Source organism: Brachycentrus maculatus, unplaced genomic scaffold (assembly GCF_059751285.1).
Source record: "Brachycentrus maculatus isolate JH-2025_06_01 unplaced genomic scaffold, ASM5975128v1 h1tg000203l, whole genome shotgun sequence".
NCBI classification, from domain to species: domain Eukaryota; kingdom Metazoa; phylum Arthropoda; class Insecta; order Trichoptera; family Brachycentridae; genus Brachycentrus; species Brachycentrus maculatus.
Window position 1 is genome coordinate 830,567 of NW_028280954.1, and position 25,786 is coordinate 856,352.

General features: G+C 36.1%; 1 protein-coding gene across 4 annotated transcripts; it reads right to left on the reverse strand.

Annotated features, from left to right (window-relative positions):
- Positions 1-9,249: 9,249 nt before the first annotated feature.
- On the reverse strand, positions 9,250-25,696 carry LOC148307243 (retinol dehydrogenase 11-like). Of its 4 annotated transcripts, none has more exons than XM_088263745.1 (7): positions 25,571-25,696; positions 23,807-23,963; positions 21,168-21,298; positions 18,373-18,571; positions 16,114-16,296; positions 13,456-13,565; positions 9,250-11,009 (listed from the first exon to the last, which is right to left on the reverse strand). In XM_088263745.1, the coding sequence occupies exons 2-7, from the start codon at positions 23,943-23,945 to the stop codon at positions 10,815-10,817; spliced, it is 957 nt and encodes a 318-aa protein (XP_088119871.1). In that variant the 5' UTR covers positions 23,946-23,963; positions 25,571-25,696; the 3' UTR covers positions 9,250-10,814. The 4 variants fall into 4 exon arrangements, with proteins under 4 accessions (XP_088119871.1, XP_088119868.1, XP_088119870.1 ...); XM_088263742.1 differs by having other exon boundaries at positions 23,807-23,970; XM_088263744.1 differs by having other exon boundaries at positions 23,807-24,002.
- Between the last annotated feature and the right edge of the window lie 90 nt (positions 25,697-25,786).

Consider the following 25,786-nt stretch of genomic DNA (forward strand, 5'->3'; position numbering starts at 1 on the left):
ATAAAAACTTATCTTTTAAAATAATGTATACCAGGGATGTACAATTTAAAAAAAAATTATATAATTTAAAATAAAAATGATTTCTTTTGTATTATCCGAAGTAAAAGTGAATGAACTTTAGCTACGGCTTATGCAACACTGTTTATCATTTTAATTCTATTTAAATAGCAAAAAAGACCCACGGCATATCTCATATTGAGTAATTATGAGATATGCCATTTACAAGTGACATTTCGCATAACAAGTTACAGAGACAGGGCGAGTCCCCTTTTCATGACATTTACCTTCAAGCCGGGACTATCGCAATATTCAAAACAATTTTTTTTTCGCTTAACAAGTGTTTATTTATTATTTATTTATTTATTGGAAAACCAACAGAATTTTTACAAAAAATAACAAAATATAATAATAAAACCCTTATCCGCACCCCAATGGTGCATAGGGCACTGCGTCATATAAACGCAGTGTTATCTTGATCGTTTACACATAAAGAAAAGGTGATCAGCCTTCCGCTTCAGGTACCAGTCCAGGGTAATATTGAATAAATATTACAGTGAAAAAATCACTTATATTTATTTTAGCCCCCTTGGGAATCGAACCCGGGACCTCCAGAACGGTAGCCGAGCGTGCTGACCATTACACTACGGAGGCCGTATTGGAAAACCAACAGAATTTTTACGAAAAATAACAAAATATAAAAAAATTAAATTAAATAAATTTCAACTACAGGTTTCCAATTAAAAGTAATCTAAAAAAAGTGTCTGTCATGTATATAAGAACAACTATATACTATTATAACTTATATTTCTTTATCAAATAATCAAATAGTCAAATAGATATCAACAATATATGATAGTCCCGAGTTACTATCACTCATCAATTTAAAAATACCGACCCGGCATAAAAGACAACATAATATTTTTCAGCGTAGCCATTCGAAAACTGACTACCATATCGCTCACTCCTTTCAAGAATGTCATAAATCAAAAACCGTCAATTTTCAGTTGTGCGTGTTTTCGGAATGCCCAGAAAATGTACAATATCCCAGCAAAAGAGGCATATTTTTAACTTAATATTTACCCGCTACAGGGCAGAAAATGTTGTTCTTGCATTTTAAAGAAAAGTTATCGTTTCATTATTTTTTTTAATATACTTAATATTTCTCAAATGGAAAGAAAACCTTCAGGTTTTCCTTAAAAAGATCTGGTGCACAGTAAAAAGTTCAGTAAGTTGCTTGATATTTATTTTTAATACATTGTACTATATTTTAAAACTTTAAAAACGTGGCAGTGCACAACGGAGTCCTGGTTCCAACTCTAATGTATGGAAGTGAAACATGGAGTTGGCAAAAGAAGGATGAAAGTAGATGCGAAATACGATCTTTCAGAAGAATGTGCAACAAAACGATGAATGATAGATGTGCGAATAGTGAAATAAGGAAGGAATGCAAAGCTGAGATAAGCATTATCGATAAAATTAAGAAAGGTGTGTTGAGATGGTTTGGACATGTGGAACGAATGAGTGAGGAAAGAACGGTAAAACAAATTTATGAGGCGAATGTTTGTGGGAAAAGAAGCAGAGGAAGACCGAGAAAAACATGGCACGATCAGGTATGCCAAATACTTGAAAGTGGTCATGTTAGGAGTCGTAACAATCGGCGGGTATGTATGAGGAGATGCATGAACGTGGAAGAGGCGAAGAATGTTTGCAAGGACAGAGTGGTGTGGCGCTCTATTCTCTCTGCCTACCCCTGCGGGAAGCGGCGTGATGGTTAGTTAGTTAGTTTAGTTAAAAACGTTCTCCTGAAAAATCTAGATTTTTTTCATGAGATCATTTTAATGTTTAAAAATATAATAAAATGTGTCAAAAATAAGTATCAAGCCACTATCGAACTTTTTATTGTGTAACAGATTTTTTTAGGTACAACCTGAATGTTTTTTCTCCATTTGAAAAATAATTTGTATTTTTAAAAAAATAATTAAACAATACCTTATATTCAAAATGCAAAAACCACATTTTCTGCATGCCAACCTTGAGAGTTAAATAAATTAATCAGATAATGAATTTATCATGTTGAACTTTGAGTATTCCATCTTAAGGTCTTGTTTTCGTTAAATAGCAACTTAATTTTCATTAAGCCCACGTAACACAAATGTAACATCAAAATGTATTAACTTGTTTTTTTAAACACCGTTTTTGTATTAAAAAAATAAGCTTTTCTTCAAAATAAATATGTGGTTTTGAAAAGAAAAGATTCGCTGAAAGGTAAGGAATTAAAATAAAAATATTTTTTCAATGTATGTCATAAATGACAAAAAAATCCAATATACCCAAGATATTTTTTTTTTTTAAAGAAAAGATAAATATTTTTGTTTTTATTTTTTACACAAATGTTTCTATTTCATACTATTTCTGTGAGCCTAAGCGGTTCATTATTAGAAATAGGTATCAAATTGTGGTAGAGTGGGTTCAAACCGAGAAACTCCGAAAAACCGAGACTTAAGAGTCCACGATACTAACCACGGGACCACAACCCGACACTAATATATATATATATATATATATATATATATATATATATATATATATATATATAGTTTAATTATCATTAATTACTTTTTTAATTCTTAATATTTCTAAGTAATATAATTTAAGTCCTCTGTTGCATGTTTGTAATACATTTAGTCCCTTATTTTTATCAAATGTGTGATTATTTTATTTTATTATTTTTTTTACATAAATTGTATCCATTTATTTAAAGAACAATTATAAATATATTTTTTGCAGAGACCCACCAAGCCACCTTATGCATCTTGTCAGTGGAGTTATTTTTAAATACATTTTTTATTGTTTTTATCCATTTTAACCTAATATACACACAAAAAAATTTAAGAATATTATATATTATCGATGTATTTTACAATTTTCATAGAATTAACTCTTGATTATTTACCCAATCCTTTACTTTGACTTTGTTCCATATTTTATTTTGACCTCTAACCTCTGTCGGCAACAAATTAAAAATGTTTGGAACGATATATTGCAGTGTTATGGTTAATTCACTGCAATATATCGTTCCAAAATTTACTCCCAAATTTATTGTTGATTATTTGACTACCAAACCTTCGTTGTGGGTAAATCGTGTATCATGGTTGTGTACTAGAAGGTTTCGATATTTTTGTCTAATTTGTTATTCGTCCGCCTCCGTAGTGTAATGGTCAGCACGCTCGGCTACCGTTCTGGAGGTCCCGGGTTCGATTCCCAAGGGGGGTAAAATAAATATAAGTGATTTTTTCACTGTCATATTTATTCAATATTACCCTGGACTGGTACCTGAAGCGGAGGGCTGATCACCTTTCCTTCATGTGTAAACGATCAAGATAACACTGCGTTTATATGACGCAGTGCCCTATGCACCATTGGGGTGCGGATAAGGGTTTTTATATAATATATTGTTGTTCATCCGTTAAATATGTGGTTAGCTTCGAAGCCGGTAGACATTATAATTAAGTTAAAATAAAATATTTGCAGTGATTTTAAAACAAAGTTATTGCTTCAAATGTAAATTATACTTTAATACTTGATATTAGTTCCCTATTCGCTCTGGCTCTTTGGGGAAATTTTACATTGCTGACAATATATCTATCCGTCCAGGGTATTGGAAGCTTTATTTGATGCATTCACATCTCATATGCCTTCACTACTCATTTACAGGTCCACGTTAATTATTATTAAGGTACCTTAAATTTTATTTGATTCTGATATTGAATTTTCGTAAATTCAATATCACAATTTTATCTTTACACTTATCACTGTTGAAAACTGGCTGATTCACCCTAATTACTTGATTTAAAAATATTTGAGACAAAACCCAATCAACAAAAACATCATTTTAAACAGGAAAATTTAGAGGAAAACAGTTTTTAGCTATTCAAATTTTAATAGTCAATGATATGTATATCCCAAAAATTGAAATTAATAAATTTTTTAAATATGTAAATTACCAAATGCCAAATTTCTTTAAATCTCTGGCCCCGCTTATTCCCCTCCCTACAGATATCCATCTCATCCTGGCGAGCAGGAACCCAAATTTGTACAGACTGTTAGTTGTTTTTCTAAAATTAAATAAAATAAATTTATAGTTTATCTTTATAATTTTTAGTCTATCATATTTTATAATTAAGAATTCAATTAACTTGACATTGGCAAATGCATTGTATTACATGTGCAACGCCATTCCATATTAAAAAAATAATAATGTATATCCATATGTATATATATATATATATATATATATATATATATATATATATATATATATATATATATATATATATATATATATATATATATATATATATATATATATATATATATATATATATATATATATATATGAATATACATATTTAAAAAATATATTAATTTCAATTTTTGGGATATACATACATATCATTGACTATTAAAATTTGAATAGTTAAAAATTGTTTTCCTCATATTTTTCCTGTTAAAAATGACGTGATTGGTTTTTGTCTCAAATTGGCAAAACAATTTATTTTTAAATCAAGTAATTAGCGTGAATCAGTATATCTCAGAATCTATATATATATATATATATATATTCCCGAAAAAAATATACAGAAAGGTAATGTCTACATACGTTTTCATATTTTGAAATAAAAATCAGTAATTTTTGCGATAATCTGTGGAATTTACACTGTTGAATTTATCATTATTTACCAGAGGCAAACTGGTTGCTGCTAAAAAAGTACTCAAACAGAAAAATTGCTTGGAAAAGTGCAAATTTAAGTGCGGGGCACTGGATTCCAGAAGATATAAGAAACATCATTTATAAAAAGCATTATGAACTATCACAAAATGAAAAATATCATTTTATTTCTAAAATATCATTTTGTTTCCGAAAGAAAAATGTTTAGGTTTAAATACTATTTACAAAATGAATCAATCATGTTTCGTGTATGCAAAATATGTATTAACACTAGATAGGTATATCTCAGAAGGTTATATACGGTGTCCACATGAGAAGACGCTACAACAGGTATACCTTCACAATACAAAAGGGGTAAACATGGAAAAAAAACACAAAATTGCTAAGAAAAAAGGCGCTTGGTCAGGGATCATATAAACTCATATCCTCATGTCTTCTCATTCACTCATGTCTTCTGCTATAGCAAATTTCTTAATCAACAATAAGGAAGTGGAGGACATTATTGTCAAATACTCAATTCCCGGACATTCAGCGGGCAAGAAGTGGATAATGTACACTCTAGAATTGAGAGTATTTTGAAAGTGTCAGAGTATTATTTACCTCTTTTCAAGTTAAGGCTGTTAAAACAGATAAACACTTCGAGATCATATCGTATTTTAATGCTCAATAGAAACGATTTTAAAGACTTTACCCCTTGCTCAAAATATTTCAAATATACGAGTATTCCATTTACAGTTCTTATTTTCACAAAAAATCACTTTCAAGTGACATTTGAAACAAGTCATGCAATAGACGTGGAATGGTCCAACGTAAACATATTAGCAACTAACGTTTAAACCAGAAACAACGGTCCAATCTCTCTAAATCCAACATCATACAGCACAATTCTAAGTAAAATTACTCCAAAACCAGATAAAAATAAGCGAAACTTATCGGAAGCTAAAATCGAGTCGACGAAATCGATGTTCAAATGGATGCCTTTAATTGACAGAGAATTTTATAATGCTTTATTTAGAGAATTAAGTCTTTATTTTTTTTGCATTTATTAAATTTTAATCAAAGTTTTATTGTATTGTGTTTATTTCTGTTAAATTGTTTCCTATAATATAAAAAATATCAATCTTATTTATGATAATCAATATAAGTTATGTTCTGTTTGTTTTTCCTAATGTTATTGATAATAAAATATTTTAAAAAATATTTTCATTCCACCTACTTTGGCAGTAAAAACAAATTAAAATAAATATTTTGGTCATCTAAGTGACTGCAACAAGGTTCTATTTGAGATAGAACCTTGTTTTATTGTATTATTTGAATAATTTTGAAAAATCTCAAGGTTACAAAGTTCTATCTGAACTTTTTTAACTTAAAAATTATTTATTATTCCAACTTTTCTAAAAAATGTTGCATTTAATTTACTTTTCGGTTTGATTTAAACATATTATTAAAATAATAAACAAGTATTTATATGGAATATTAGAGAAAACATTATCTAAATTTTCAACCTCTCATATCTCAAAACTATAAGGAATCCACATAGAACCTTGTTTCCCCAACACGACGATGTGTTGACGATCAAGATAACACTGTGTTTATATGATGCAGTGCCCTATGCACCATTGGTGCGGATGACAATCTGTCGGTGGAAATGCCAATTAAGAAGGTGGTATCCCTGCTCAACCGTATCTCCTTGCGTACTTTTTATTTGTAGTTGACAATGTATATTGTTTTAAGAATACATTATGTGTTGAACAAATATTTTTATATATATTTTATAAACTCCTTACCTTTCAATAACTCTTTTGTTTTCAAAACCACATATTTATTTCAAAGAAAAACTTATTTTTTTAATACAAAAACGGTGTTCAATCCCGTCAAATGTTACCTGAACTAAGAGAAAATCAAGTTGCCATTTAATGAATACTGATTATGAATTTTTTTGGCAAGTAACGTAAAAAAAACTATTGAAATAAAAAACAGTACACATCATAGTAATAAAATAAAACATGTTTTTTTGGTATTTTATTGCTTATCAAGTGTTGTTTTTACATCAACCATAAATAAAAATATCTATATTTTAATGGAATTCAATTAGCTAATTTTTTTTTCAAAACGTCCAAACATTATTATTTTTCTTCTTCTTTTTATTGTAGGCCTTGCGGCCTGTTTTTAAGAGGGATTACCCTCCTGCGATATCGATTCCCAGCTATCGACCCATCTCTTTGGTGGTCTGCCCGTCTACCATGGGGTTGGCCGTACAGTGCTATGTAAGTGGATTTATTTCTAAAATTTCTAAATTATTATTACTACTACTACCATCATGTCGTTTCCCCGCAGGGGTAGACAGAGAGGATGGAACGTCCTCTTCTGTCCTGATATACACTCCTTCCTTCCTTATAATACCCTTACATTTAGTCATACATGCCCTCCGATTACGCAGACTTTGACACTACCAGATTTGAGGTTCTGATTGATCTGATCGTGCCAAGTTTCTCTCGTTATCCATTCGCTCCACATGTCCATACCACCTTAAAGAACTTTTCTTAATATTTTCAATTATCCCTTGTTTAGCCTTACAAACCTTTCATATATCTTCGTTTTCTTTGACAACCACACTATTCAAATTCTTGGAACTTCTAAATATATCGATTACATTCGAAACATCAGTGTTTGAATTCACTAGAATTTCACTGGAGACATCTATGGCGAGATGAGAGAAGCTTTTTATTTATCAGAATCTCTTTCATTTGTGAACAAGTATTTATACACACTCAAAATGTTGTACATAATGACAATAACTTTAAAAAATGCAAGATAAAAAAAGGTTTTTTTTTTAAACTGAAATTTATTTACACAATAAGAAAATACACTGATATGAGGGTTAGATTAGTTATAAATCAATATTAATTTGAAAAATTTGTATGAATTGATAAAAATAGCGATAGTATAAAAAACACCTGTTAATTTGATAAATTCATTCTTATCTCGAGATAAAAAAAGTCAACTGGAATCAAAGTTGTATGTAATACCTGTATAATAAAATATTAAACCATATCCACTCCCTATATGGAGCATATGGAGTCCACAAACTGTCTCTCGGCTGCCAGCTTCCTTGCATTCTCCCAAGTCAAGTCCACGTCTCGAAGTTCATATGAGAACTGTCGACGAATTGTCAGCAGTGGTCGGAACCTGATGCCTTGTAAAAGAGGCAAGCTTGACGGCGGCTCTCAGGAGGCATGCGGAGTACACGGCCAAGCCAACTGAATCGCCTTTTCTTGACGACAGTTGTGACCAAGATTTGCTGCGTCCTACGCCTTATCTCTTCATTCCTCACAAAGTCAAACCACCGCATGCCTAAAATTATTCGCAGATACCTATTCTCAAAGTACACGGCTGCTCTGGGCTCTTGTAACGTGTCATGTATGGACACAACAGCCATCTTTGTTGGAATAGGGAAAGCTTTTATTAAGCGAACACTCTTTCTATCTGTATGCAAGATTCACATACTAGAGACCCGCCTGAAAACATGATTTCAATTTTTTTTTCATGACGGTCATATGCCCTGATATTTCCAGAATTCCATATTTTTCTTCATCTATGTTAAGATGTCAAAAGTAAAAAATGACTCCTAATGGGAGAAAATTTATATTTGTAAACAAGTATTTGGCTTGACTCTTGCCAATGTCACGTTGCGGGTTGCAATGAGGATAGCCTGGAACAATTGGTTGTAATCGATAGCCTGAAGGGAAAGAGAGAGACAGGAAGATCCCCACACGATGGACTGATCAAGTTAAGGCAGCAGCAGGCACCTCGGTGGTTGGAGCGCTACGTGCAGCGCAGTCAAGGGACAACTGGAGAAGAGTCATTGCTTCCTCAAGGGTCACAACTCTCAGTAATGAGGACTTTTTTTAGATGGGAATTGCATTTATTATTTACCTTCTTATTATGTACAGAGTTTATAGATCATTTGATGAATTATAGTTTCTTCCAACTCAAAAAAATATGTTTTATTTTAATCTTTGTTGGGAACAGGAAGGATTATCTAGTGTAAGACAATTGGAAACTTGTCAGCATTTGCTCATTGCTGAGAGAAAACCATGTTGCACTCCTCAGGAGAAGGTGGACTGTTGACTGCCGTCAGCAGACCTTCTGTTCCACCAGAAGAGGGTTCGGCATTTTGTGTCCTAGCTTAGTTTGTTACCAATGTCCTTCACAATTTTTTTCATGTATGATACCACCTCTCGTGACAGTTCCTTGTGAACTATCACGGATCCGATGTTGGATAGGTCCTCACTAGGCTCTTGCAACGCGCCTCCAGCTGTTGTCTTTGAAAGCTGAAAAGGGGGCAAAGCATCAAAGAGGGACATCTTGAGGAGTCTCATCATCACACATACGGCTAGCGATCTTGGTGAGCTTGGAACGATGCAGGTAGCTCTTGAACCCACCGTGACCCGTAAGGATTTGTATAAGCTCACAGTAATGAGGACTAAGACGGAAAAGAGATTTGGACACACTCAAAATGTTTTAGTTGTTGTTTTATTATCACACAAAATGTCAGTAAAAAAACAATAAAATAAAGATACAGTGGAACCTTTCATAAGGAGCACCTCGCATAATAAGTAATTCGCATAACAAGCAAAAAAATCTGAAAAAGTTGCTCCCTTAACCCTTTCCGGTCCTTAATTTTTTTTTAAAATAATTTCATCGGGTCCACAATAGATTTTCAGCATTACAGGGTAAAACAATACATCCAAGTTTTTTTTTAATAAAACTTCACTAGTGTTAAAAATTTATTTTTATTTTGAATCTAACCTATGATATCGGTGAAAACAGTCACCGATGCAAAGGCCGGGCTTTCTCTCATGAGTGACTCAAATGCATCGGGTTTCTTTCCTACCTCCAGGAATGTTTCGTTGAGCGTAACATTTTTCCATACACGTGGGCTATTGTGGATGGAATCGTCATCACTGCTGCTCACACGCGCACGGGTCGAGTGTAACTGATGCCGGTAGCCGGACATCCGAGTGACGGGTACCGATCCGGCCCCCAAAACAAACCTTTTGTATCATTCTCACGTAGAAAGTTACACATTCTAGTGTTTATCATTGAATCCTCGTCCCAGTATACCACACACTTAATACGAGTGAGAAAAAAATATGTGTGCTTTAATTTAAACACTAAACTGATGAAGAAAAAAAATGTCAAATGACATTCGACATAGGACTCACCGGAATAAAGTCGATGTCGAATGGCATTCCACATAGAACCGGAAAGGGTTAACGAGCGTTTATTTTGCATAACGAGTTACAGAGAAAAAGCAAGTCCCCTTTTCACGACATTCTCTTGTGAGCCAGGACTTTCGCGGCTTGGGAAGGAGTTACCAAGAGGGCCCTCACTTCTGCTTGGAAAAAACTTTGACCAGAGAGTGTTGTCGAATGTGATTTTGAAACAGTGCCTGTGGAGTCAAAAGTCAACAAGATTGCGTCATTAGCTCGAGGTGGATAACAACGATATTAAAGAGCTTGTGAAAGAGCCCAATCAAGAGCTGACCACCGAAGAGCTTATGGAGTTGCATGGTGTTTCACAGCAAGAAAATATGGAGGAGAGCTTGTTGATGGAGGAAGAGGAAGTAGCAGAGTAACAACATTCTTGAAGCACGATCAGAGAAATGCTGAAAGCATGTGAAACTATTGCATCGTACATTAAGAAGCATCACCCTAACAAGGGGATGGCTATTCGTGATACAAATTTATTCAATGATGATACTGTGACACATTTTCGCCAAATTTTGAAGTGTCGGCAAAAACAAATGTCTTTAGACAGTTTTCTAGTTAAAATGATTAATTATTTGTCAGTTAAATTTTTTTTTTTTCATTATTTTTTTTTAAAATCTAAGTTGTTACACTCCTGAACAATATATAATAATTAATTTTATTTGAATCAACGTCAATAATAATTTTTTTTAATAAGTGTTCTTTTGGCGAAGAACGCATTATCATATTTTTCATTGAGTTCTATGGGCAAACAAACAAGATTCTGGAACGAATTATGCTCGTTATAAGAGGTTCCACTGTATTTGAAGATGTCAGTAGTGTTTCTCGTCTAGTTGCAAATTGACAGATTGCTCGCTGAGCTGCCAGAGCTTGGCAGCTTTCTGCCTATCCCGCGCCTGACGCGGGACGGGCTTGGCCTTGCAGTCGCAGAAGTATGCTCCGGTCACATTCTGCACCGTGGGCGACACACACAGCAATATCTGAGTCTGCGCTCCTTCCCAGGAACTCTGAAAATTCAACAACAAAATAATCCATTTTTAATTTAAGTTTTACTTAGTAAATACCACTATTATGTTTTGAATATTGAAAGCATTAACTTTGTGGATCATATTGATATATTATTTCGAGAAATAAAAATACTTTGTGTTCTGATCCACTCACATTTTTATTAACCAACTAGTTTCGGCAACAACCTGTTGCCCTCTTCAGGGTTACAGTAATAAATGTAGTAAATGTAACCCTTAGTAATAATAACTCTTAGTAATAAATGTAACCCTGAAGAGGGCAACAGGTTGTTGCCGAAACTAGTTGGTTAATAAAAATGTGAGTGGATCAGAACACAAAGTATTTTTATTTCTCAAAATAATATAATACCACTATTTCTTAAAATATGCCACATCATTTTCAAACACTGTATATGAAGCTAATTCTAAATTTTAGAGTTGGGTCCTTGGGACGTTGAAGGTTCAAGAGGGGGCAGGAGCTGTTTCTTTTTTTTCTTTTTTTTCCAATTTTTGTTTTTATTTTTTATTTCTCATCAGTAAGAACATAGCCAATAGGGGGAAGGCTTTAGTCACTGCTGAAACAAAATAATCCGTTTATTTGTTTGTTTTTCTTCGTTCACATATTTCTTCTTCTCAGGTCTCAATCCTGCGGATTGGTCTGCAGCAGCAGACGACCTCTCCTTCACCATTCTCGTCTATTTTCGAAAGCCCTCTTCAGCTCCTCATTCGTCGAGCAGCCCATGCATTTGTATAAGTAGCTTAGGTATTCGCATATTTATCACTATGATATTTAAATGTTAATAAAGTGGACTTTTGTAACTTCTAGCTTAACGACCACATGTAAATGTATGAGATCGGCTATTTTGTCCAAAAATTCATCTGTAATAAACAAAGATGTAAAACCATCTACATTTTTAGAGTTTTCTGGAAATTTTTTAGATCCTGGAGTTCCACAAAAGCTCTGATTGTTTTGTGGAGTGTCGGTGTCTAACTAGTCCATATTATCAACTTCCCCGTCAGAATCATCTTCAGAATCATATCAGAATCACTATCCACTTTGCTATCACTTCTCTCAAATTCTCTAGGATCTTCAGAAAAAATATCCAAACAAATTCGGTCGGACCTTAAAAAATATCACAGACACTCACAATAACATTTGAAAAGGGCTGAATCCAGGTAAATATTTATAAAATTTAAGAAATGAGATACAAATGTCCATGAAATCAGCTCATAGCCATGACACAAACCTTTTTAAGTAGCGTGAATTTATTTTTGAATGAACAAATGTCATGATTTACTCAATAGATGTCATTAAATTCAACTACTTATTAACCCCTCAAAAATGCGGGACTGGTCCTTAGCGATCAGTTCAAATTTAGAAGGGTCATTAAGGTGTTAAGACACTTTTTTTTAAAATCTGTGTTGGGAACAGCAAGGATAAACTAGTATGGTACAATCACGATCATCTCAGCACTTGCTCATTGCTGGGAGAAAACTATGTCACTACTTCTGTAGCCGACGTACATAGGATTTGAATAAAGAATAAGAAAAATAGATTTAAATAGCCTAGGGACCTTGGTATGTGTTAGCAATGTGCTGCCCTCTCAATAAAGACTGTTATGTGTCATCTTCGGGGGTAGTCTTTGCCCATACCGAGGAAAAATAGCTCAGGCTAGTTTAAGAGATATTGTAAAATGAATAATTGTGATTTGTATACTGCTCTGTGGTGCGCGCTTGACTGTGCCAAGGTAGCGGAGTGGGGATGTCCTTATATGTGCTAGAGGGAGACGGCACGCGAACGCCCTCGCTCCCTCTACGCCGTGATTGGTGGAAATACCCCCCTCTGCGATTGGTCAGGCGCGGCCGGGCGACGCTGCGGTAAGGCACCCAGAGACAGTATATATAGGACACCATTTTGACAAATAAATCAGATTTCGATCGACTACCACTGCGTTTACTTCTCTTCGCCCCGCTTCTTCCCGACTTTGCTGCCCGCCCAGACTCTTCGCCCAATAAATATTCGACCGCCGCTATCCCCTGGATTTGGACTCGGATATCTACTTTGGAGCTGACTGCACCCGGACTGGACGACGACGGAGCCGCCACGACCCAACGGAGCGATACCGGACTTACGACCCGGTTGCCTGATGCAGGTTGAAGCTGCCGGTGATATTTTATCGCATTTACAGGCGATCGCAAGGGATCTCTGGGCTTTCGGTGGATCTCTACGCAGGTAGATCCACCGTCGAGTACGGCCGCGGATTGCTGACGCCCGGCTGCTCTGCGTTGACACCAGCACCTGCGATACTATGGTACTTTGTGCTGCGGCACGAGAAGTAGTCGCCGCGTCGCGTACAACTTCTCAGGGGAAGTGGGACTGTTGACTGTCAACAGGCCTTCCGTTCCATTACACCTCTAAAGTGCCTTACATACCGGGAAAGGGACATACCTTATATAGTAGGAAAGTCAACCATTCCATAAAAATCCTTGTGAAAAAAGGAGCAACTCTGTTGATTTCAGTGTAGACAATTCCGGGATGCAGACTATTCGCCGTTACTCCTGAAAAGGAAGGAATGAGTTTCACAATGCATTAAAAGCCCGATCCTCAACATGGTCCATTTTGAAATATTAACAATCAAAATCACACTATCGATATGATGCAGTGCTCTAAGCACCATCAGCTGCAGATAAGGGTTAAAGAAGAAGGGAACTTCAGAAATAGATTTAAAAAATAAACAATATCTCAGTTGTGTAAATAATACCCTTTCCCGCAAAACCAAAAATACTAATAATGGACGGACAGCTTTTAACTAAAACAAATTATATCCCAATATCATTTTGACGAATTATATGAATAAAGATTGTAATTACGTAAGCGCAAATATTGTTTCATCTAATTGATATTAAAATTTTAAAAAATCCATGAATTAGTGGTGGCTCGATGATTTGGGGGCCACACAAGCTTAAGTACACTCTTATGGTAGAGAAAGTCCAAAAGAAGTTTCTGAGGTATTTCTCTATGAGAGAGTACGGCTATTATCCTCGGCTCTACCCGACCCAGTTTCTCCAGGGTATGCTTGGCTACAATTGTTTAAAGACAAGAAGGATTTGATTATGTATTTTTATTGACAGTATATTTGATTCCATTCCCAACTCACTCAAGACTCGAGTGTTTAACCAATGCATTCTACCCGTCCTAACCTATGGCGCGGAAACAATGACTCTGACCAAGCAATCCTCCCATAAGTTGCAAGTTGCTCAGAGGAGTATGGAGCAAATTATGCTTAGAATAGCATTAAGAGACAGAAAAAGGAAGGATTGGATCCGACGCCAGACACAGGTCTGTGACGTGGTAGAGCGAATTGCTTGGCTGAAGTGGAAATGGGCCGGTCACATAGCCAGAATGACCGACGACAGATGGACGAAACACATTCTGGTGTAGAGACCGAGGAACCAGAGGCCTCAAGGACGTCCACCGATGAGATGGGTGGACGACATCAGGAAGTTTGCTGGAAGACAGTGGATGGGGACGGCGTAGGATCGGGAGGAGTGGAGGCGGAAGGGGGAGGCCTATGTCCAGCAGTGGACCTCAACGGGCTGATATGATGATGATGATGATTTTTATTGATTGTTGCGCGGTTTGATCGATAATGCTGAAATTATCCGAAGCAATTGGTCTGTATGTTCCCGATAGTTACCTAAGACTGTATCGGCATAGATTGTTTCCCATTCCTATATACAGGACCAACCTGCCGATGGTTATGTCTGTAGGAAAAGCTACCACTATGCTGAATAATATCATGCGTCTGAAGGAGTATTCCGAAGTGGGATTCTTCTACATCTTTAACAAGAGTGTTCTTGCTTATTTTCGATTTTTTGTTAATGTAAACGCTTTCAATTTTAGTTTGTAATGTGTATGTTAATTATTAATAAAATATTATTTTTTGACATCCCATCAAAGATGAAGAAGAACGTGAAAGTCTGGGTATTTACGGGGCTGACGACCCTCGTAGGCTGGTTTAAGTGATCTCTTTACACACGTGTAACATTCACCAATTCTATCCATTACTGACAACCACACTACTCAAATTCTTAGAAGTTCTATATATATATATATATATATATATATATGTAAACCAATTTCGAAACATAGTTCTTGAACCACTAGAACTTCACTAGAGACATCTATTGCTGAGATGAAAAGAAATAATATGAAAAATAACTCTTATAATTGGAGATAATCCAGATTTGTGATCAAGCATTTGGACATACTCAAAAATGTTGTAAATGAATACATAAATCGAATTGAATTGAATTGAAATTAAACAACAACAAAAAAGTTGCGCCCCGGAATTACACGGAATGTTACCGTCCGGCACGTCAGTTAGTGTTTTAAAATGATGATTGGCTTGGATTGGCTTGTGCTTTCGACCATATTTTTGCGGATCGGTGCTCTTGATCTGAGCTGGAACACATTGCTTGTAAATTGGATCACGTTAAACTGGCGAAGTCGCTTTCATTTTTCAAAATCGGACTGCCGGACGGTCAAATTCCGGGTAGTGGACAATCGCCCTTTGGCATTTAACCAGCGATATATTTATTTCAGCAGTGTTTAAAAAAAAACAATTACATCAAACATTACATTACCTGGGTTTAAAGAAAATTAAGTTGTTATTTAATGAATACTAGGCCTTTATGCTGAATAGGCCCGACGTGATAACCTGTTTCATTAAGCTTGACAGCAAGTTCAGTAGTGAAGAGGATATTGGCTAGTTTAGAGATGGAGTAAACGACAAATTCAGCCGTTTTTGTCATTTCTAAATTGTTAATGAATACAAGGCCTTTATGCTGAATACGCCTGACGTGATTACCTGTTTCTTCGAGTTTGACAGCAAGTTCGGTAATGAATAAGATATTGGCTAGTTTAGAGTTGGAGTAAACGACAAATTCAGCCATTTTTCTTATTTCTAAATTGTTAATGGCTTTTAACAATGCTAGATATTGGCTACATTAGAGTTGGAGTAAACGACAAATTCAGCCGTTTTTCTCAGTTCCACATTGTTAATTAATACTAGGCCTTTATGCTGAATACGCCTGACATGATTACCTGTTCCTTTGAGCTTGGCGGCAAGTTCGGTAGTGAATAAGATATTGGCTAGTTTAGAGTTGGAGTAAACGATAAATTCAGCCGTTTTTCTCATTTCCAAATCGTTGAGGTCCAAGTCAGCTAAAACGTTAGCCAGCGATGACACGTTGACGATTCGACTCGGAGCAGACTGCTTTATTTTACCTGTGAAAAGTGAAATCGCAAACTTAACAAGAGAAAATTATAAATTACCATCCAATCCCACATTTTTAAGAACTTTTTGAAAATAAAAAGCAAACTTGGTTTTTTCTTCCTCATCTCCTTCAAACCCTTATCCGTACCCCGATGGTGCATTGGGCACTGCATCACATAAATGCAGTGTTATCGTGATCTTTAACCCTTAATAACTTAACATTAGTGTGGCGAACTACGCAATTGAAAACATTAAACTTATCATACGTATTTATTAAAAATAGGAACCGGTTACATGGCATTTAAGTTTGGTTTATTAGGAATGAACGTAAGAGACTCCTTTCAAGAACGTCATAAATCAAAAATCGTCAATTTCCAGTTGTGCATGTTTTCAGAATGCCCAGAAAATGTTCTATATCCCAGCAAAAGTGGCATATTTTTAACTTAATATTTACCCGCTACAGGGCAGAAAGTGTTGTTTTTGCATTTTGAAGAAAAGGTATTGTTTAATAATTTTTTTAAATATACTAAATATTTTTCAAATGCAGAAAAAACCTTCAGGTTTTACCTCAAAAGATCTGTTGCATAGTAAAAAGTTTAATAAATGGCTTGATATTTATTTTTAATACATTGCATTATATTTTTAAACTTTAAAAACGTTTTCCTGAAAAATCAAGTATTTTGATTTATGACGTTCTTGAAAGGAGTGAGCGATATGAAGGAAAGGTGATCAGCCCTCCGCTTCAGGTACCAGTCCAGGGTAATATAAAATAAATATAAGTTTGAAAAAATCACTGATATTTATTTGACTCCACCCCCTGGGAATCGAACCCGGGACCTCCAGGATGGTAGCCGAGCAAGCTGACCGTTACACTACGGAGGCGGACATTACACTATGAAGGTTTAAACTCTTTTATTTATTTGGTTGTACTTTAAACCATTTTTTTTAACAGGAAAACAGTACGCACAAGATAACATTGTTAACATAACTTACTAATGTACTTTTTTCATTGTTACGTGATGTCTTTAACCCAAAGAATATTACTATTACTTCTAAAATAATAATAAAACAGCTGATTAGCTTATTCATTTCTGTTGTATTTCTTTGTCGTATTTTTTACGAATATTAAGTAATATCGTTACTCATAGGATAGTTTAGTAATCTAGGGTCTCTTCTCCGTCTTATTTCTCACTACAGAGGGTTGTGACCCTTGTGGAAGCAATGACTCTTCTCCAGTTATCCCTTGACTGCGCTGCACGTAGCACTCCAACCACCGAGGTGCCTACTGCTGCCTTAACTCCATCGGTCCATCGTTTGGGGGATCTTCCTCTCCCTCTTTTCCCCTCCAGGCTACCGATCACAACCAGTCTTCTTATTCTTATTCTTTTTGTAGATCCTAGGGATCTGTTTGTGCCTCCGTATGTTGCTCTTGGGATGTTGACTCCAAGCTGTCTTTCCATCTTTTCGGCGGTCTGCCTGGGGATCTGCGTCCTTCAGGGTTTCCTTGAAGGGTAATACGTGGAAGTCTGTCATCTGACATTCGGTTTACGTGATCATTCCAGTATCGCCTTCGTTGTCGTCCCCACCTCACGATATCCTCCGTCTTACACATGCTCCGGATGTCAGTATTTCTTACTCGGTCTCACAATGTGTTTCCGGCTATGGATCGGAGAGTCTTCATCTCGGAGGTTCGAGGTCGAGATTTTGTTCTGGAAGTATCTGCTCTTGCCTCAATCCCATAAAAGGCTATTGGACGAACACATGTTTTGTATATTTTCATTTTACTTTCTATTCTTATGTGTTTGTTCCTCCACACCTAGTTTCTGAGGCATCCGGATATAACAACCAGTCGTTCCAGGTTATCCTCACTGCCATGCGCAACGTATCCAAAGAACTGAAGAATCCGCCATGTACAGACATTGGCTAGATTTAAGCCATCCAAGTGTAGCTCCTGACAAATGGACTCATTGGTGCAGTTAGCTCTATCGAATCTAGGGTAAAATTGAGAAAATAACCAAAAGAGTCAATGAGACAGTCCGAAACGATTTATTGGACTTGATTTTAAAGTACAAAGATTGATATCTCACCAAGTAAGATGTTGGTGAAGAGAAAAGGCCCAAAGTGATTAGTCTGCATCACTATTTCCAGTCCGTCATCGGTCATTCTAGTCGTCATGGATCCCGTTCCGGCATTATTTAAGAGAATATCAATGCGGGATTCCTCTGCTAAGATTTCGTTAGCGCAACTTCTCACACTCGCTAATGACGCAAAGTCTAATCTCTTCAGCTAAAATGATAATTCAAAATTGTCAACATGTAATTTCAGTAACCAGAAGCAGAAGTAGAAATTGAGGGACGCAGAGGAGTAGGAATAAGGCAGCTTTCCTGGCTTCGGAACATTTCAGAGTGGACCGGGATGAGAGGTGTGAAAGAGCTGTTTCGTGCTACCTAGAACAGGCAAGGTTTCTAGAAGAGAGAAGTAGTAGAGTTTTTTTTTTAAATTTCCTAACGTCCGAGTGACTCTAAAATCTATCTACGGCTTATACAACACCGCTTATCATGTCCCTACTCAGGCTTCAACTTTATAAGTTTCATGGCCTATGCCTACTCGTGAGTGGATTTACTCTTTATGTTTAAAGTTACTTTAATTTCATGTAATTCATGAGTGAAATTTCTAGGCAAAAACACTCGCTATCTCGCTAGAGGCATGAGTTAATACATTTTATTGATTCTGTGTGTGATTTTGATGGTGTATGATTTTGATTCTTGATTTTACTCAGGTAGTGAATTTACTTATGTGTACTTATATCTATGTACATACTTACATTACTTTACTTATAACCCTTATCCGCACCCAATGGTGCATAGGGCACTGCATCGAATCGACGCAGTGTTATCTTGATCATTGCTTACATGAAGGCAAGGTGATCACTCTTGCGCCTCAGGAACCAGTCCAGGGTAATATTAAATAAATATTACGGTGTAAAATCACTAATATTTATTTTCACCCCCCCTGGGAATCGAACCCGGGACCTCCAGCACGGTAGCTAAACACGCTGACCATTACACCACGGAGGCGGATGAAACTGACATTGCTTTACCCCTAGGAATACTTACATTGCGCCTAGGAAGGCAACATGCTTAACTTATCATTACACTTAACCAACTTATGATTAAGTAGCGTCTGTGTGAGAAGTAGTAGAGAAACATGGAACTGGCAAAGGAAGGATGAAACCAGAGTGAACACCGTTTGCTCCCCCAGATAAATGTGTAGACAATTATTGTATGACAGAATTAAAAACGAAGATATTAGAAAGGAATGTTAAGTCGAACTAGGGATAATTGAAGAGATTAAGAGTTCTTTGAGGTGGTATGGACATGTGGAGCAAATAGATAACGAGAGAATGACTAAGAGAGTATATGTGGCGAATGTGAACGGGAAAACAGAATGAAGACTTGGCAAAAGCAGAACCTAAAATCTAGTGGTATCAAAAGTTTGTGTAATTGGAGGGCATGTATGGATGTGAAGGAAGCGAGGAGTGTATGTCAGGTAAGAAAAGTGTGGCATTCCATCCTCTCTGCCTACGGTGTGATGGTAGCAGTGGTAGTAGAAGTAGCAGAAGAGTTATGTAAATGAGGAATGCCTGGAAAAGTACAGGTGTTTTTTTTATATATTTTTTTTATTGGCAAAGCACCCAAAATTGAGTGATTGAATGATTTTACTTTTTAAAAAAAAATTTAATTATTTTACTTGAAGTTACTTAAACATTTTTGCCATACTTTTTTTAATGCTTTATGACCGCACTATTGAAATTTTGGGAGTTCATTGAAAAGGGGTGCTGGACATTCAGTGGGAAGGACAAACCTTCCGAGCGAATGTCCTGAATGAACTCAAGGTTAGGGAGTAAGGGGCAGTTAAATAATATGTGGTCAGCAGTCTCATCCTCCTCTCCACGCGCAAGTACAGGTGTTCTTATATGTAAGAAGTATGTTTTTAAGAGATGGAAAAGTGGATTGAAGAATGAAAGCAGGAAATAGAATTAATGGTATTCTGAATCCTGTGGTGTGAATGGAAGCCAAACTGGCACTTCCAATTTTCTTACATTTGGTTGAGCTGTTTATTATTCAAGCGGCCATTTGTTTTTTTCTCTTTATCTTTTTCATTTTTATTAAGAGAACAAGACAGATGATCACACTATGGAATGTGCGAACACCAGGACAAGGGAAATATGCGGGATTGAAGATGTCGTTAGGTGGGGAAGGCAACGAAGGAGACAATGGTCGCGCACATGTATGAAAAGAATGGAACCATCCAGACTCCCCCACATTGCACCGCATGGCCTCCCGGGCAGACCACCAAACATATCGCTCACTCCTTTCAAGAACGTCATAAATCAAAAAACTTGATTTTGCAGGAGAACGTTTTTAAAGTTTAAAAATATAAAACAATGTATTAAAAATAAAAATCAAGCCACTTATTGAACTTTTTACCATGCAACAGATCTTTTTAGGTAAAACCTGAAGGTTTTTCCTCCATTTGAAAAATATTTTGTATATTTAATAAAATAATTAAACAATACCTTTTCTTCAAAATGCAAAAACAACACTTTCTGCCCTAAAGCGGGTAGATATTGAGTTAAAAATTTGCCCCTTTTGCTGGGATATAGTACATTTTCTGGGCATTCCTATAATACACATAACTGAAAATTGTCGATTTTTGATATATGACGTTGTAGAAAGGAGTGAGCGATATGGATTGATAGCTGGAAATCAACATCACAGGAGGTTGATCCCTCTTAAAAACAAGCCACAAGGCCTACACCAAGCAGAAGAAGAAGAATAAGATAACAAATCAAGTTGTACCGAATGGTACAAGAACTAACGGTGAGATTATCATTCCCAGTTTCCTTGATGATAGCTCTCCTCACTCTCTCTCCCTTCTCCATGTCTCTACACACCATCACCACCCGAGCTCCCCTCCTGGCAGAGTCTTTAGCCGACTCCAAACCAATACCTGAAATAACAAAACTTGAATAAACTTTACATAATAAAACTACACGGCTTTTTATTGGTCGCTTTTGGCCGTTATTGTCCGCCTCCCTAGTGCAATGGTCAGCACGCTCGGCTACCGTTTTGGAGGTCCCGGGTTCGATTCCCAAAGGGAGTAAAATATCTATAAGAGATATTTTCACTGTTACATATATTCAATATTACCCTGAAGCGGAGGGCTGAACAGCTTTCCTTCATGTGAACGATCAAGATAACACTTCGTTTATATAACGCAGTGCCTTGTGCACCATTGGGGTGCGGATAAGGGTTTTATTATATTTTTTTATTTTTTTATTTTTATTGGTACATTTTCCCTAATCAGTTTCGTCAAGAACCTTGTCATCATCAGAGTTAAACATATAGCATGTATCCATGTATGGAATGTTTGCTTTTAAGAGGTTTGGTTTTTAAAGTGGCATCATTGTTTCTACAGACTGTCAATTTGACAGCAACAGTTGATTTGTAGTAAGTACGTTTTGCCATTACACCATGAATAGACTGAATGACCATTATGCGCGTCGTAGGTTCGGCAAATGGGCCGAAAACAATATTCAGCTTGATCCGTTTTTTCAATGCAAAAATTTGTTCACCTATGAGGCACATTTTTGGTTAAATGGCCATGTCAATAAGCAGAATTTCCAAATTTGGAGTGGAGAAAACCCAGAAGCCTTTGTCGAGACGCTCTTACATCCATTAAAAGCTACTGTTTGGTGTGCTTTATGGGCAGGTGAAATCATTGACCAATATTTTAAACCAGACGATGCCGGCCAGAATGTTACAGTCAATGGAGAGCGCTACAAAATCATGATTACTGACTTCTCCATACTTCATTGAATGGCATTGATGTGACAGAGCTGTAGTTTCAACAAGATGGCGCAACATGCCACCATCAATTTATTGCGGAAAATTTGAATTTATATCCCTCTAAAAAAATACCCAATACTAATTCTAAACCATTTAAATATTCACAGTTAGGTGAATGGGCGGGTTTAAAGAATTGGTAATTAAGTTAGGTTTGGAGTGAGAGGGGTGTGGAGTTTTTATTACTATTATTTGTAGGAATAGGAATGAATAAAAAAAATTAAAAATAGGCTTTTACCTAAATTCAATTAATCATTAATAATATTTAAATTTTGTTTTGTTGCTATTTTTCATTTCTAAAATCTATAAATTATGCAATGAATGAAGAGTTGGCCCGACTGCGAAGCCGGCGTCGCGGGTTTGACTCCCCCCAAGTGCAAAACTTATTGTGGAATATAGGCATATATTTATACATAGGTGCACAAAATGAACAAAACCATTAAAAACAAGGAGCAAACCATTATAACATGATTTTCACATAAAAACAAAAATAAAATAATGCACATTTCGGTAATCAGAAACAGACAACACGTTATGACAATAGATCTAGGACATTTGTTATGACTTATTTGAAGTCCCATTCCAGTAACAAAAAGTATGATGCGGAGTAGGTGCATTGGTTTAGCATTTGAGCTCTTGTATTATTTTATGTCACAGAACAAAACAAAAATAAAATAGACACAACTAGAAAATTAGTTTAACCTGAGAAAAATGAGTCATTTTTTCAACCCTAGGCTACGTGTCCGCCTCGTAGTGTAATTAATGGTCAGCACGCTTGGCTTCCGTACCGGAGGTCTCAGGTTCGATTCCCAGGGAGGGTCACATTAATAAAAGTGATTTTTTTACTCCAATATTTATTCAATATTACCCTGGACTGGCACCTGAAGCGGAGGGCTGATCACCTTTCCTTCATGTGTTAACGATCAAGATTACTCTGCGTTTATATGATGCAGTACCCTATGCATCATTGGGATGCGGATAGGGCTTGAAGATTGGATAAATGAATATATTGTGACAAAATTTAGAGTGTGTCCAAATACTTGTTCACAAAATCTGGATTATGTCCAATTACAGGAGTTATTTTCACATTATTTTTGACATCTCATCAAAGATGAAGAAGAATATGGAATTCTGGGCATTTACGGGGCTGACGACCGTCATAGGCTGGTTTAAGTGATCACTTTACACACGTGTAACATTCACCAATTCTACCCATTATTGACAACCACACTACTCAAATTCTTGGAAGTTCTATACGTATGATCCAATTCAGAAACATTGTTATTGAATCACTAGAACTTCACTAGAGACATGTATTGTTATATGGTGAGATGAAAAGAAGCTTTTTATTGAGCAAAACTTAGAACTTAAACCAGCCTATGATGGTCGTCAACTCCGTAAATGCCCAGACTTTCATATTATTCTTCATCTTTGATGAGATGTCAAAAAATAATATGAATATATTGTGCGTTGTATCATTTTTCATAATATCGTACAATAAGTCGGGTGTGTGTTTTGACCTCTGAACCCGGAAGACTGACTCACCAAACCCCCGGTGTTCCATGGAACCCAGGTTAAGAACTATGATCTAGGAAGAAGTATCAACACTCACCCGCACTGGCTCCAGTGATGACAATAGTTTTTCCATCTAGTCTCTCCTTTCCCTTGTAAATTCCAGTTGTCGCTTTAATATATAATTTGACCAGTGCTATTAAACCCACTATGCACAGGAGAACTGAACTCCAACACATTTTTGTGTTTCAACTCAACTGGAAACTTAATTAATAAAACTTAATAACTCACTTTAGCTGAGATAAGTATTATCGATTAAATTAAGAATGGTGTGTTGAGATGGTTTGGACATGTAGAACGAATGAGTGAGGAAAGAACGGTAAAACAAATTTATGAGGCAAATGTAATTGGAAAAAAGAGCAGAGGAAGGCCGAGAAAAACATGGGACGATCAGGTATGCCAAATACTTGAAAGCGGTCAGGTTAGGAGTCGTAATAATCGGCGGGTATGTATGAGGAGATGCATGAACGCGGAAGAGGCGAAGAATGTTTGCAAAGACAGAGTGGTGTGACGTTCTATTCTCTCTGCCTACCCCTGCGGAGAAGCGGCGTGATGGTTAGTTAGTTAGTTGGTTAGAAAATTTAAACAAACGTTATAATCTTTATGAGCGTTTCGGTATTCTGCACTTCTTCTGGCATTTTTTACTCTAACGAAATTGAAAATTATCCGCAATACTGACGAGTAATGTTAACTTAACCTTTGGGTTATTATTAAAAAAGTAGGTTAAAAATATCGTAGCGAATGAAGTCGCTGTGAATATCTTAGACTTGTAAGAGGATTAGGCTGTTCAACGTATGGGAGCTGAAGAGGGTGGTGCATAATAAGCCGGAATGTGAAGGAGGTATTATTTGTTACTGCAAACATATCGTAGTCATACAGGAGAAAGTGACCGAGTGCATTTTTTACAAAAATGTGATCATTGACTATTTGATATCTAACTAGCTTAATATTGCCCTGAAAAACATCCCAAAGGATTTAAAACTTGGAAGTATAATATATCGACTTGTTAAAAATGACTAACTGCATTGATATTTGTTATCTTGCTAAGCAAAAGTGACTTAAATGGCCCTCCTGAACATTTTACGTTTTGATAGTTGGTCACTTTCTCCTGTACGACTACGATATCCACAAAATTGTGATCAAACCAGACCATAGAAGAAGGTAAAAAATTATTGAGTTTTTTTTTACAAGATTTCTCAATAACGATACTTTTTAACTAGACCTTTTTTTTAAGTGATGGACCTATTTATTACCCTTTTTGTACCCTTTGCAAGTGTGAATTTCTTGCACGTTGGAATCGTGGGCTCAAACATAAATGTGAATTTTACACAGGATATAAATTGAAAACTTAAACCAGTCGATGGCAGGTCCTACGCTCCGTATTTCTAACAGTAACCAGTAACAGAAAAACGTGCTATGAATGTCAGAAACGAAGACTCTGAGGAGCATATCTGGCAAGAGTGTACGAATATGGAACACCGGGATAAGAGAAATATGCAAGGTCGAAGATGTTGTTAGGTGGGGAAGGCAACGAAGAAGACAATGGTATGCGCGTATAAGGAGAATGGAACCATCCAGACTCCCCTCATCGCACTGCGTGGCCAACCCCAAGCGAGACGACTCCCGAACAGATGTAAGAACACCAAAGATGGATCGACAGCTAAGAATCGACATCGCAGGAGGTGATCCTCTAAACCGGCCACAAGGCCTACACTAAGCAGAAGAAGAGTAGAACTTCAGCATTTTTCTAATTCATGTTAAAAATTAACTGATATCAAAGAAAACATTTTTAAAATTTAAAAACCTCAATTCAATATTTTCTTTTTGAAAGAATTTGGACGATATAATAAAACACAAACAACTGTTATATACTTAAAACTTAAGAAACAATTAAGTACACACTGCTAAGATCAAAGGTAAAAAATTGAATGACGAAAGATGTGTTTGAGGAAATTTATGGATTAGACCAAGGGTGGCCAACCCGCGGCCCGCGGTCATGTCGCTCACTTCTTTCAAGAAC

What these genes read in the sequence shown, in the direction of transcription:
- LOC148307243 (XM_088263745.1), bottom strand. Translation starts at nt 23,945, where the DNA reads ATGTGTTGGAGTTCAGTTCTCCTGTGCATAGTGGGTTTAATAGCACTG. An exon ending in CATCACTGGAGCCAGTGCGG is followed by an intron (nt 21,299 to 23,806) that starts GTGAGTGTTGAT and finishes TTGTTATTTCAG; the next exon opens with GTATTGGTTTGGAGTCGGCT. An exon ending in CTTCACCAACATCTTACTTG is followed by an intron (nt 16,297 to 18,372) that starts GTGAGATATCAA and finishes CACTTTTCACAG; the next exon opens with GTAAAATAAAGCAGTCTGCT.